At 37.3% G+C, this 13497-nt stretch overlaps 2 protein-coding genes across 2 annotated transcripts in view; one reads left to right on the top strand and one right to left on the bottom strand.

Moving 5' to 3' along the window:
- Positions 1–13497, bottom strand: part of LOC128210432 (uncharacterized) — a 58401-nt gene that overhangs the window by 8835 nt on the left and 36069 nt on the right. The gene's annotated exons all lie outside the window — the stretch shown is intronic.
- LOC128211932 (uncharacterized) lies at positions 9723–12748 on the top strand. The gene is made up of 5 exons (XM_052917079.1): positions 9723–9878; positions 10671–10729; positions 10959–11089; positions 11595–11663; positions 12506–12748. Exons 1-5 carry the CDS (start codon positions 9846–9848, stop codon positions 12676–12678), a joined length of 465 nt encoding a protein of 154 aa, XP_052773039.1. The 5' UTR covers positions 9723–9845; the 3' UTR covers positions 12679–12748.

The following is a 13497-nucleotide window of genomic DNA, read 5'->3' as shown; positions in this document are numbered from 1 at the left end:
CTACCTCAAGCCCCACCCAGCAACATGTTACTGCTAAAATACGTCTAGGTAATATATATATTGTTCTACCTCAAGCCCCACCCAGCAACATGTTACTGCTAAAATACGTCTAGGTAATATATATATTGTTTTACCTCAAGCCCCACCCAGCAACATGTTACTGCTAAAATGCGTCTAGGTAATATATATATTGTTTTACCTCAAGCCCCACCCAGCAACATGTTACTGCTAAAATACGTCTAGGTAATATATATATTGTTTTACCTCAAGCCCCACCCAACAACATGTTACTGCTAAAATGCGTCTAGGTAATATATATATTGTTTTACCTCAAGCCCCACCCAGCAACATGTTACTGCTAAAATACGTCTAGGTAATATATATATTGTTTTACCTCAAGCCCCACCCAGCAACATGTTACTGCTAAAATAAGTCTAGGTAATATATATATTGTTTTACCTCAAGCCCCACCCAGCAACATGTTACTGCTAAAATGCGTCTAGGTAATATATATCGTTCTACCTCAAGCCCCACCCAGCAACATGTTACTGCTAAAATGCGTCTAGGTAATATATATCGTTCTACCTCAAGCCCCACCCAGCAACATGTTACTGCTAAAATGCGTCTAGGTAATATATATTGTTCTACTCAAGCCCCACCCAGCAACATGTTACTGCTAAAATGCGTCTAGGTAATATATATCGTTCTACCTCATGCCACACCCAGCAACATGTTACTGCTAAAATGCGTCTAGGTAATATATATATTGTTCTACCTCAAGCCCCACCCAGCAACATGTTACTGCTAAAATGCGTCTAGGTAATATATATATTGTTCTACCTCAAGCCCCACCCAGCAACATGTTACTGCTAAAATGCGTCTAGGTAATATATATATTGTTCTACCTCAAGCCCCACCCAGCAACATGTTACTGCTAAAATGCGTCTAGGTAATATATATCGTTCTACCTCAAGCCCCACCCAGCAACATGTTACTGCTAAAATACGTCTAGGTAATATATATATTGTTCTACCTCAAGCCCCACCCAGCAACATGTTACTGCTAAAATACGTCTAGGTAATATATATATTGTTTTACCTCAAGCCCCACCCAGCAACATGTTACTGCTAAAATGCGTCTAGGTAATATATATATTGTTTTACCTCAAGCCCCACCCAGCAACATGTTACTGCTAAAATACGTCTAGGTAATATATATATTGTTTTACCTCAAGCCCCACCCAGCAACATGTTACTGCTAAAATGCGTCTAGGTAATATATATATTGTTTTACCTCAAGCCCCACCCAGCAACATGTTACTGCTAAAATACGTCTAGGTAATATATATATTGTTTTACCTCAAGCCCCACCCAGCAACATGTTACTGCTAAAATACGTCTAGGTAATATATATAATGTTTTACCTCAAGCCCCACCCAGCAACATGTTACTGCTAAAATACGTCTAGGTAATATATATATTGTTCTACCTCAAGCCCCACCCAGCAACATGTTACTGCTAAAATGCGTCTAGGTAATATATATATTGTTCTACCTCAAGCCCCACCTAGCAACATGTTACTGCTAAAATGCGTCTAGGTAATATATATATTGTTCTACCTCAAGCCCCACCCAGCAACATGTTACTGCTAAAATGCGTCTAGGTAATATATATCGTTCTACCTCAAGCCCCACCCAGCAACATGTTACTGCTAAAATGCGTCTAGGTAATATATATCGTTCTACCTCAAGCCCCACCCAGCAACATGTTACTGCTAAAATGCGTCTAGGTAATATATATATTGTTCTACCTCAAGCCCCACCCAGCAACATGTTACTGCTAAAATGCGTCTAGGTAATATATATATTGTTCTACCTCAAGCCCCACCCAGCAACATGTTACTGCTAAAATGCGTCGAGGTTATATTTATATATTGTTTTACCTCAAGCCCCACCCAGCAAAATGTTACTGCTAAGATGCGTCTAGGTAATATATATCGTTCTACCTCAAGCCCCAACCAGCAACATGTTACTGCTAAAATGCGTCTAGGTAATATATATCGTTCTACCTCAAGCCCCACCCAGCAACATGTTACTGCTTAAATGCGTCTAGGTAATATATATTGTTCTACCTTAAGCCCCACCCAGCAACATGTTACTGCTAAAATGCGTCTAGGTAATATATATATTGTTCTACCTCAAGCCCCACCCAGCAACATGTTACTGCTAAAATGCGTCTAGGTAATATATATCGTTCTACCTCAAGCCCCACCCAGCAACATGTTACTGCTAAAATGCGTCTAGGTAATATAAATATTTTTCTACCTCAAGCCCCACCCAGCAACATGTCACTGGTAAAATGCGTCTAGGTAATATATATATTGTTCTACCTCAAGCCCCACCCAGCAACATGTTACTGCTAAAATGCGTCTAGGTAATATATATATCGTTCTACCTCAAGCCCCACCCAGCAACATGTCACTGGTAAAATACGTCTAGGTAATATATATCGTTCTACCTCAAACCCCACCCAGCAACATGTTACTGCTAAAATGCGTCTAGGTAATATATATATTGTTCTACCTCAAGCCCCACCCAGCAACATGTTACTGCTAAAATGCGTCTAGGTAATATATATCGTTCTACCTCAAGCCCCACCCAGCAACATGTTACTGCTAAAATGCGTCTAGGTAATATATATATTGTTCTACCTCAAGCCCCACCCAGCAACATGTTACTGCTAAAATGCGTCTAGGTAATATATATATTGTTCTACCTCAAGCCCCACCCAGCAACATGTTACTGCTAAAATGCGTCTAGGTAATATATATATTGTTCTACCTCAAGCCCCACCCAGCAACATGTTACTGCTAAAATGCGTCTAGGTAATATATATCGTTCTACCTCAAGCCCCACCCAGCAACATGTTACTGCTAAAATACGTCTAGGTAATATATATATTGTTTTACCTCAAGCCCCACCCAGCAACATGTTACTGCTAAAATACGTCTAGGTAATATATATATTGTTTTACCTCAAGCCCCACCCAGCAACATGTTACTGCTAAAATGCGTCTAGGTAATATATATATTGTTTTACCTCAAGCCCCACCCAGCAACATGTTACTGCTAAAATACGTCTAGGTAATATATATATTGTTTTACCTCAAGCCCCACCCAGCAACATGTTACTGCTAAAATGCGTCTAGGTAATATATATATTGTTTTACCTCAAGCTCCACCCAGCAACATGTTACTGCTAAAATACGTCTAGGTAATATATATATTGTTTTACCTCAAGCCCCACCCAGCAACATGTTACTGCTAAAATACGTCTAGGTAATATATATAATGTTTTACCTCAAGCCCCACCCAGCAACATGTTACTGCTAAAATACGTCTAGGTAATATATATATTGTTCTACCTCAAGCCCCACCCAGCAACATGTTACTGCTAAAATGCGTCTAGGTAATATATATATTGTTCTACCTCAAGCCCCACCCAGCAACATGTTACTGCTAAAATGCGTCTAGGTAATATATATATTGTTCTACCTCAAGCCCCACCCAGCAACATGTTACTGCTAAAATGCGTCTAGGTAATATATATCGTTCTACCTCAAGCCCCACCCAGCAACATGTTACTGCTAAAATGCGTCTAGGTAATATATATCGTTCTACCTCAAGCCCCACCCAGCAACATGTTACTGCTAAAATGCGTCTAGGTAATATATATATTGTTCTACCTCAAGCCCCACCCAGCAACATGTTACTGCTAAAATGCGTCTAGGTAATATATATATTGTTCTACCTCAAGCCCCACCCAGCAACATGTTACTGCTAAAATGCGTCGAGGTTATATTTATATATTGTTTTACCTCAAGCCCCACCCAGCAAAATGTTACTGCTAAGATGCGTCTAGGTAATATATATCGTTCTACCTCAAGCCCCAACCAGCAACATGTTACTGCTAAAATGCGTCTAGGTAATATATATCGTTCTACCTCAAGCCCCACCCAGCAACATGTTACTGCTAAAATGCGTCTAGGTAATATATATTGTTCTACCTTAAGCCCCACCCAGCAACATGTTACTGCTAAAATGCGTCTAGGTAATATATATATTGTTCTACCTCAAGCCCCACCCAGCAACATGTTACTGCTAAAATGCGTCTAGGTAATATATATCGTTCTACCTCAAGCCCCACCCAGCAACATGTTACTGCTAAAATGCGTCTAGGTAATATATATATTGTTCTACCTCAAGCCCCACCCAGCAACATGTCACTGGTAAAATGCGTCTAGGTAATATATATATTGTTCTACCTCAAGCCCCACCCAGCAACATGTTACTGCTAAAATGCGTCTAGGTAATATATATATCGTTCTACCTCAAGCCCCACCCAGCAACATGTCACTGGTAAAATACGTCTAGGTAATATATATCGTTCTACCTCAAACCCCACCCAGCAACATGTTACTGCTAAAATGCGTCTAGGTAATATATATATTGTTCTACCTCAAGCCCCACCCAGCAACATGTTACTGCTAAAATGCGTCTAGGTAATATATATATTGTTCTACCTCAAGCCCCACCCAGCAACATGTTACTGCTAAAATGCGTCTAGGTAATATATATATTGTTCTACCTCAAGCCCCACCCAGCAACATGTTACTGCTAAAATACGTCTAGGTAATATATATATTGTTTTACCTCAAGCCCCACCCAGCAACATGTTACTGCTAAAATGCGTCTAGGTAATATATATATTGTTCTACCTCAAGCCCCACCCAGCAACATGTTACTGCTGAAATGCGTCTAGGTAATATATATCGTTCTACCTCAAGCCCCACCCAGCAACATGTTACTGCTAAAATGCGTCTAGGTAATATATATCGTTCTACCTCAAGCCCCACCCAGCAACATGTTACTGCTAAAATGCGTCTAGGTAATATATATATTGTTCTACCTCAAGCCCCACCCAGCAACATGTTACTGCTAAAATGCGTCTAGGTAATATATATATTGTTCTACCTCAAGCCCCACCCAGCAACATGTTACTGCTAAAATGCGTCTAGGTAATATATATCGTTCTACCTCAAGCCCCACCCAGCAACATGTTACTGCTAAAATGCGTCTAGGTAATATATATATCGTTCTACCTCAAGCCCCACCCAGCAACATGTTACTGCTAAAATGCGTCTAGGTAATATATATATCGTTCTACCTCAAGCCCCACCCAGCAACATGTTACTGCTAAAATGCGTCTAGGTAATATATATATTGTTCTACCTCAAGCCCCACCCAGCAACATGTTACTGCTAAAATGCGTCTAGGTAATATATATATATTGTTCTACCTCAAGCCCCACCCAGCAACATGTTACTGCTAAAATGCGTCTAGGTAATATATATCGTTCTACCTCAAGCCCCACCCAGCAACATGTTACTGCTAAAATGCGTCTAGGTAATATATATCGTTCTACCTCAAGCCCCACCCAGCAACATGTTACTGCTAAAATGCGTCTAGGTAATATATATATTGTTCTACCTCAAGCCCCACCCAGCAACATGTCACTGGTAAAATGCGTCTAGGTAATATATATATTGTTCTACCTCAAGCCCCACCCAGCAACATGTTACTGCTAAAATGCGTCTAGGTAATATATATATCGTTCTACCTCAAGCCCCACCCAGCAACATGTCACTGGTAAAATACGTCTAGGTAATATATATCGTTCTACCTCAAGCCCCACCCAGCAACATGTTACTGGTAAAATGCGTCTAGGTAATATTGCAGATTTGCATATTTTCGTTCGAAAATTAATGTTTTATGACATAAACCGTTACTAACGGTTTAAGAAAAATGCATTCAACATGAGTTTTTGAACTTAAAAAGGAAATTCTGCGATCTATTTTTTGTCTTATATCACTGGTTTCCATGGATTTTCGTAAAAATTGGCTCGTTCCAAGACAAAAAATAAAAAAGTTGTCAAAATTTTCAATCTGTGAGAGTGCAGCTTTAAGTCTGTTCCCTATTAATAGAATCGTCAAAGTACATTGTTGTGGTCAACAGAATGCAAGAGTAAAATAATGGTGAAGTATTGAAATAGAAGGATTTAAAAGTAGAAAATAATGAAATATCCTTTTTATAATCTAGAGAAAACGAAATATACGTGTTTTATGATTGTTTGATTGATCGGCCTTTTCAAATAATCAAACAAGGACATATTGTCAAAGATTAAGATATTGTTTGAACACAATAAAAAAAAGATGTTACCAGGAGAGCGATTAATATTCCGAAATTCTTCATTTTCGACATGCACAATTAAAACAATTAGTTTAATTCTTGTTAGGTAAACGTGTATTTATGCGTGATAAAACTGATTCACATCAATTCAATCAGGATGCATTGTCTCATCTTTCATTTGAAGCACGTCATGGCACATAAGTAGAAAGTAAACATAAGGCTACTGAAAGCTAAAAACAACAACAGTAGTTTAATTTGGTGCTTGTCTGTTTGGTGTGGGCCAATGACAATCGAGGATTATTCAAATTTTCTGTTTATAAATTTTACATAGATCGATTCTAATGAATTCACCAAAAGCATAATATAAGATATAGACAATTGTTTTGCCCATTTCCGTATTGTCGGTATAAAATATTGTTAGCTTTAATTAAATTAAAAATAGCTTTTCAATTTTTCACTAGTAGCTTTGTGCCCCTGTTAATAAGATTGTTTTTGTCTCTAAAAATAAATACTGGTCTAGACTGATCAAAGGTCCCGAAAGATAAAAAAATCCTTTCATGTGATGTTTTACCAGGTCAAAAAGTTTTGAAATTAAGATTGAAGCTTTTCGTAAATAAAATCAATTTGAGAAGCTAAATGGTATTAATAATTCAGAAACGCACCGACTGTGAAACATATGGGGAAGACGTAATGCAGCGTGAGTTTATTATTATTATTTAATTAAACCATTCGTAATGAAATGTGCAGACAGCAATTAAAGGCAAATGCATACTGTTAACGCGGATGCGAGATAAACGTAAAGTTGATTAATGTTTCTCTTACGGTAAAAGGGGGTGGGGGGAGTACTCTGCGCCTCCACCTTTTGACATGTACTGCCAAGAAAAAATCAAACATCAGTTCGGGCATTATGAGGAAGGGGCGTGTCCCCAGTTACGCCCCCAAGTCAAATAATGAACCGCCCTTGCGTACATTTTACGTTGTTTTTATCTAAGACTAAGAGTGTATGATATAAAAGGTGAACACTGTCACCTTACATAAGAACCGAAAATATTGCCTTTTAGTGTGCCCCCCCCCCCCCCCCCCCAGGTTGTTGATACTTCTAAAGAAACGTTTGGGTAATTTTAGTAAAGTATGGTGCATTCTATGCATTTTTCTACCATATTGCCATTACACATTCAGTTGGACAGTTTTAGGTACAGCTCAACCATTACGTAAACGTCATAATAATATTGCAATGGCTCATTAAGGAACCTGACCCACAAAGAAGCTGACTCTCTCATAGCTACATTAACTTTAATTTCAAGTGTTGATGCCTGGTAGCCCATATAATATTGGTATAATTATAGTAATAAGTAAAAGATATTGCACAAAAGTATATTATACATAAAGTTATTACTGCTTGTAAGTTTGCTCATTATTTCAGATTGAAATGGAAGTAAAATGACATAGAGTACAATCGCTGATGGAAAAATGCGGTTCGTATATGTTTGTTAAACATATGTTCGAAACACTTCAGCAATGACAAAGTTCAGTTCTATTTTTGTTATCCATATAAGGTCACATTCAATTGACGTTTCGTTCCGCGGATTTACCACACCTATATGTTTGAGAATCGAAAAAAAAATATACGACCGCACCTATATTTTAACCGCCAACCAGAACTTAAGTGGTAACAAAAATTTTAAAGGCTGAAAAATAATCAAAAATAATTTCCTTCCATAGTTTAGGCTTTTTTTTAATTATATGTTTTACGAACGGCCAGAGTTGTGAAGTGTCAGAGGAGGAGGAAATAAAAATAAAAATAAAATTACATTTCTGGAATTTTATTTTTTGGTCGGGAAAAAAACACATAGAAAAGCAAAAGCTATGATGTATTCTCTATGATTTTCTATTTTATTGTCAAGTCAACATGTAAGTGTGTGCACATTTGTTTTTGCTTTATCTGACAAGTTCACTTCATATTTTCATTAATCACTCTTTATACTTTGTAAATGCATGTTATAATAGACAAGTGACATAAAAAATCAACTATTTTCGGTAAATTTATTTGCCATTTAGAGTTTAAGGAATCGGCTATCACTTCACTGTGTTGTCTTGGCTGCAAATTGTCTGATACCAATTCACCAACCTTGTGATTGTTACAGTTAGCAAAAGAGCTTTTTTGTTTCCTTCTATACAGTGAATATTTATCCACCAGGAACTTGTAAATCAACTGATTATAACTGTCTGATTAAACAAAAGCTGTCTTTCCAACAGTGATTCAAATAATACACATTCTGTCCAACAAGCAGTCCAAACAACACTGGTGGTCCAACCAACACTTCCGGTCCAACCATTTATAGTAACTGTTGTTCAACCAACACGTATGTTCCATCCAATATAGTGGTCCAATAAGCAATCGATGCCCAATTGGTGAACAATGAGTTTGATCATGCCCACAACACATTTATTGTCCAAAATAAGATTAAATTTCCGAAATTTGATGTTTATACCGGAAATAGCCTTTTTGATTGAATTCATTGAACCCAATTATACACCGATCTATATACAATATAAAACGCCACGCAACGGTTACTCCCCTCCCAAAAAAGACTTAATCTAGGGAACGAAATTATTGTTGATTATTGTTCAGCCTTTAAAAAAAATATTAGGTCAGGGTCAGGTTCCTAATGAGCCATTGCAATATTATTATGACGTTGACGTAATGGTTAAGCTGTTCCTAAAATTGTCCAACTGAATGTGTCATGTCAATATGGTAGAAAAAATGCATACTAATATAAAATTATCCAAACTTTTATTTAAGAATATCCACAACCTGGGGGGGGGGGGACAATAAAAGACAATATTTTCGTTTCTTATGGGAGCTGCTCCACGAGGTGAAAGTGTTAACCTATTATATCATACACTCTTAGTCTTATATTGGTAAGGAAACATAAACAATTACTAGATAAAAATACGTTAAATTAACACAAAAGCGGTTCAGAATTTGACCTGGGATCTGGGTCCTCCACATAATGTCCCAAATGATTTTTGTATTTTTCTTAGCAATACTTGTCATAAGGTTGGGGGAGGGGTGGAGAGTACTCTCTCCCTATTTCATTATGTGAAATATGATTCAACTGTGGTCGATTTGCGTTTATCTAGCATCCTCGTTAGGAATATGCATTTACCTTTATTTGCTGTCTACACGCTTTTATAACAAGTTGTTATTATTTAATAATCACACGCCGTAGTGCGTATTTTCCATATGTTTCACGATCGGTGCGTTTCTGAATGATTTATAATATTTAGCTTCTCAAATATATGTTATTTGGTGTTTTTGGTGCATTCATCAGAATCGATATACGTAAAATTACCTAAAAATCCTCGATTGTCATTGGCCCACACCACAAAGACAAACACGGATTTAAACTACTGTTGTTGTTTTTTTTGTTTTCAGTAACCTTATGTTTATTTGTTACTTTCGTTTCATGACGTGTTTTAAATGAAAGATGAGTTAATTTGTCCTGATTGAAATGATGTGAATCAGTTTTATCTCGCATTAATACACGTTTACCTTACAAGTGTTAAATTAATTGTTATAATTGTGCACGTCGAGAATGAAGAATTTTGGAATTTTAATCGCCCTCACGGTAACAATTTGTATTTCATTCATTGATGGTGTACAATCAGAATCTTTTACAGTATTTGACCATATGTTCTTGTAAAGGTCGATCAATAAAACAATCATATAGCACGTATATTTTCACTAAACTATAAAAAATGACATTGCATTTTCCCACTATTTAACCTTACGTTTTAAATACTTCAACATTTTCACTAATGTTTTTGTCGACTGCTACAATGACCTTTGACAATTCCATCAAAAGGGAACATGTTTGTCAGATTAAACCTTTGGTAGTAGCATCTTTCTTGATGGGACTTGAGGTAGAAGCCTGCCATATTTTTTCCTAGGCGTTTTTTTAGTAATAACATTTATCTAGATGAGGCTGGCGGTAGCACAATGATGTATAAAACCTAGACGAATTTTAAAAGTTACATGGTTCTGCTTGAGGAAACACCCTGTTATATGTTACGTAGAAGGACGTGTTTTTGTACTTACATCGTTTTGGATGGGGCTTGCGAGAAAACAATTATATATTAATTACTTTGACGTTGACATATTTATAGATGGGCTGGCGGGAAAACAATGAAATTAATGATATTAATTACATTGACGTTGACATCTTTTTGGATGGGGGTTTCCTCCCCTCTCTCTCTCTCTCTCTCTCTCTCTCTCTCCCTTCTCTCTCTCTCTCTCTCTCTCCCTCTCTCTCTCTCTCTCTCTCTCTTTCTCTCTCTCTGTCTCTCTCTCCCTCTCTCTCTCTCTCTATTTAACAACTGTTACAAAACAGGAAACTTGAAATAGTTAGTCTTATTTCTAGGTTGTGGTTAAGGTGACTCGGGCTGGGGTTCCGGCGATCCGCTCCTATGGTCGTAGCAGGTGAAGTTCACTTCTGTATTTACTTGACGATGTGCAGAATTCATTTTCATCCGTTAAACTGTGCGTTATACGTCGTTGAAATAAAAAGCAAATACAATGCTTACAGAAATTTTAATCTTCGAATCGGGCGCATTTTGCTTCCATGAAAAACAAAAAAAATGACGTCACAAAGCACGAGGTAGGGCCATACTTGTACTGTCTTAACATGTTTCGTTCTCTCTTTCTCTAGAAACGAGCCACAAGTGATACCGTGCAGCAGCTCGAGCGAGTGCCCTGGCAATACGTGCTGTAGGACCGCGGACAGGGGATTTGTCAGCGGGGACAGTCAGGGATGGTGGGACGGCCTGGCGCTCAGATTGGGTGGGTCTAATGATAAGGTTAATTTGAAAAATAGTAAACGCAAAGTTCTGTTGCACACAAACATGTTAGGCAAATATGCATTACAGACCATCCATTCTCCATTCTTCATTCGAGAACGAGAAAACGAGAACTTCACACAGTTTGGAGAGATGTGGGTACGGTTAAACCCAGATATGAGAGTCATTTTGTAAAATAATACATATTCGATCATATATTATTCACACACACACACACACACACGCGCGCGCGCATGTACGCACGCACGCACGCACGCACACACACACACACACACACACACACGTATATATAATAATTTATATATATACTTGTGCTGCCATACCGACCGGAACAAAATGTGAGCATCATCATTCTTTTTAAGTCACAAAAACTAGCTGACAATGTAATATTTAAATATTGATTTCCTAGCAAAGTTGCGTAAAATTCAATTGTAGAAAAATTTATTGTAATTTTTCTACGTCACGGTATGTTATATTGTACTTTTCAGAGAATGGGACGTGCATTGGGGACGCAGGCGGCCCGGGATCTCTCTGCGGATCTTGTGGATGCCAAAAAGGTTACTCGTCTCTTTTGTCAAAACAATCAACAGAAATCGTACGATATTTATTGAATGGCCCTCGTACTTTCAGAGAACGGGACGTGCAGTAGGGCAGTTAGCGGGCCGGGGGCTGTGTGCACACAAGTAGTTTAACATCATTTAAGAGTTGGAAGCACTTTACTTACTCGTCCTTCCTTATTAAATTTTTCAGTTTAGAAATGATTTTGATTGAAAATGTTCATGCAATGCTCGATTTGTCTGCAGTACACGAAATGTTCGTTCATCTCCATGTATATGAAATTACAAAACAGAATCTATTATTTTTCCAGTTTGCTACAATGCATCATTTTTTTCGATGTAAATACAGTTGAACACCGCTATTCCGAACACCGTTTATCCGAAATTATCGCTGTTTCGAAATTTCTTTTCGGTCCCGATTTTACTCATTCTTTGAGTAACTCACTCTTTATTTTCACTCATTTTCTGAAAATTGTTAATTCGAAATATCGCTATTTCGAAATATTTTTTTGGTCCCTACGATTTCGGATTAATGGTGTTCAACAGTAAAAACAAACACCATGGTAACTTTTTGCTCATGTATATCACAAAACAAAATTTCAAGTGCTGAAATGAACAAACAAATCAACCTCTTTTGGAATAAATATAAATAAAACAATATACAAACGATAAGTATAATGTGCTTTAAAATCAGTAAATGTGTTTTTATAATTGCATTTAATCGACTCTAGTAGTCCAGTTCATCGCACACTATACACCTGCGTTTTCCACAATATATATAAAGAACAGTATTTCGTGATATGAGATAAATATTTAAATGTATGCGAGTGTTCCAACTGCAGGTTACACCTGTTACCGAACCATAACAGGAGCCTGCTGCCCACCAATGACATGCTGGGAGGCAGAGGCGGCCCGGATTGACAGAGAATACTGGAAAAATTGCTCTAAAGACCCGAACTGCCAACTTCCGCCATCCGCGAACCCCGGTGGTCAAGGGATTGGCGGTCTGAAGTGAACATGGGAGAGAACTGAATTTCTTTTACCGATGTAGAAGCAAAGAAATCAATAATAAAACTATAAGTTAACACTGTTACATTTGTTCAAGAACACCAGTAATTACGATACTTGATATATATGAATGACGTGTTTAGTATAGTCATAGGCTTGTTAAATACAACAGAGTTACCGTTCATTGATTGGAGAAAATGCTCTTATGATTATTATTATTATTATATTATTATACCAGATTTGTTGAGCGCCCTTTTCATAAAAAAATGCGTTCAATGGCGCTTTACAATCAAACATGTGACATATCGCAGATATGTGGAAATCACAAAAATGACATATTTTAACATATTAAACCAATTCAAGTGAAACTCATATGTTGTAAAAACACACACACAAGTGTCTTAAAATGCTATATGCAATAAAATAAGCATAAAAAAGTAAAATAAGAATAAGAAATCAACAACATGAAACCAAATATATATATATATAAAGTTACTGTAGTTCTGTATCGTAAAAATAAGTAGGGATAAAAACAGTCACAGTTGTTATCTATACGTTGTAGGAAGTTTTGAAAAGTTGTGTTTTGATAGCTCTTTTGAATGAATTAAGTGATTATTCTTTTCTAAGAGTGTCCGGGAGAGAATTCCATAGTTTTGCGGCAGCAACTTTAAAACTCCTATCACCGTAAGGGACCAGTCGACATTTTTGTGGCACAAGGGTGGTTGCTGCACTAGCTGATCTCAGGTTTCTAGTTGGCACGTAAACCTTTACTAAGTCGCTAATGTAAACCGGCGACTGACCATGCAAGGTTTGAATGATAATTTTA

This window comes from Mya arenaria, chromosome 12, assembly GCF_026914265.1.
Source record: "Mya arenaria isolate MELC-2E11 chromosome 12, ASM2691426v1".
In the NCBI taxonomy this organism is placed as follows: Eukaryota; Metazoa; Mollusca; class Bivalvia; order Myida; family Myidae; genus Mya; species Mya arenaria.
This window is presented reverse-complemented; position numbering and strand designations above follow the sequence as displayed.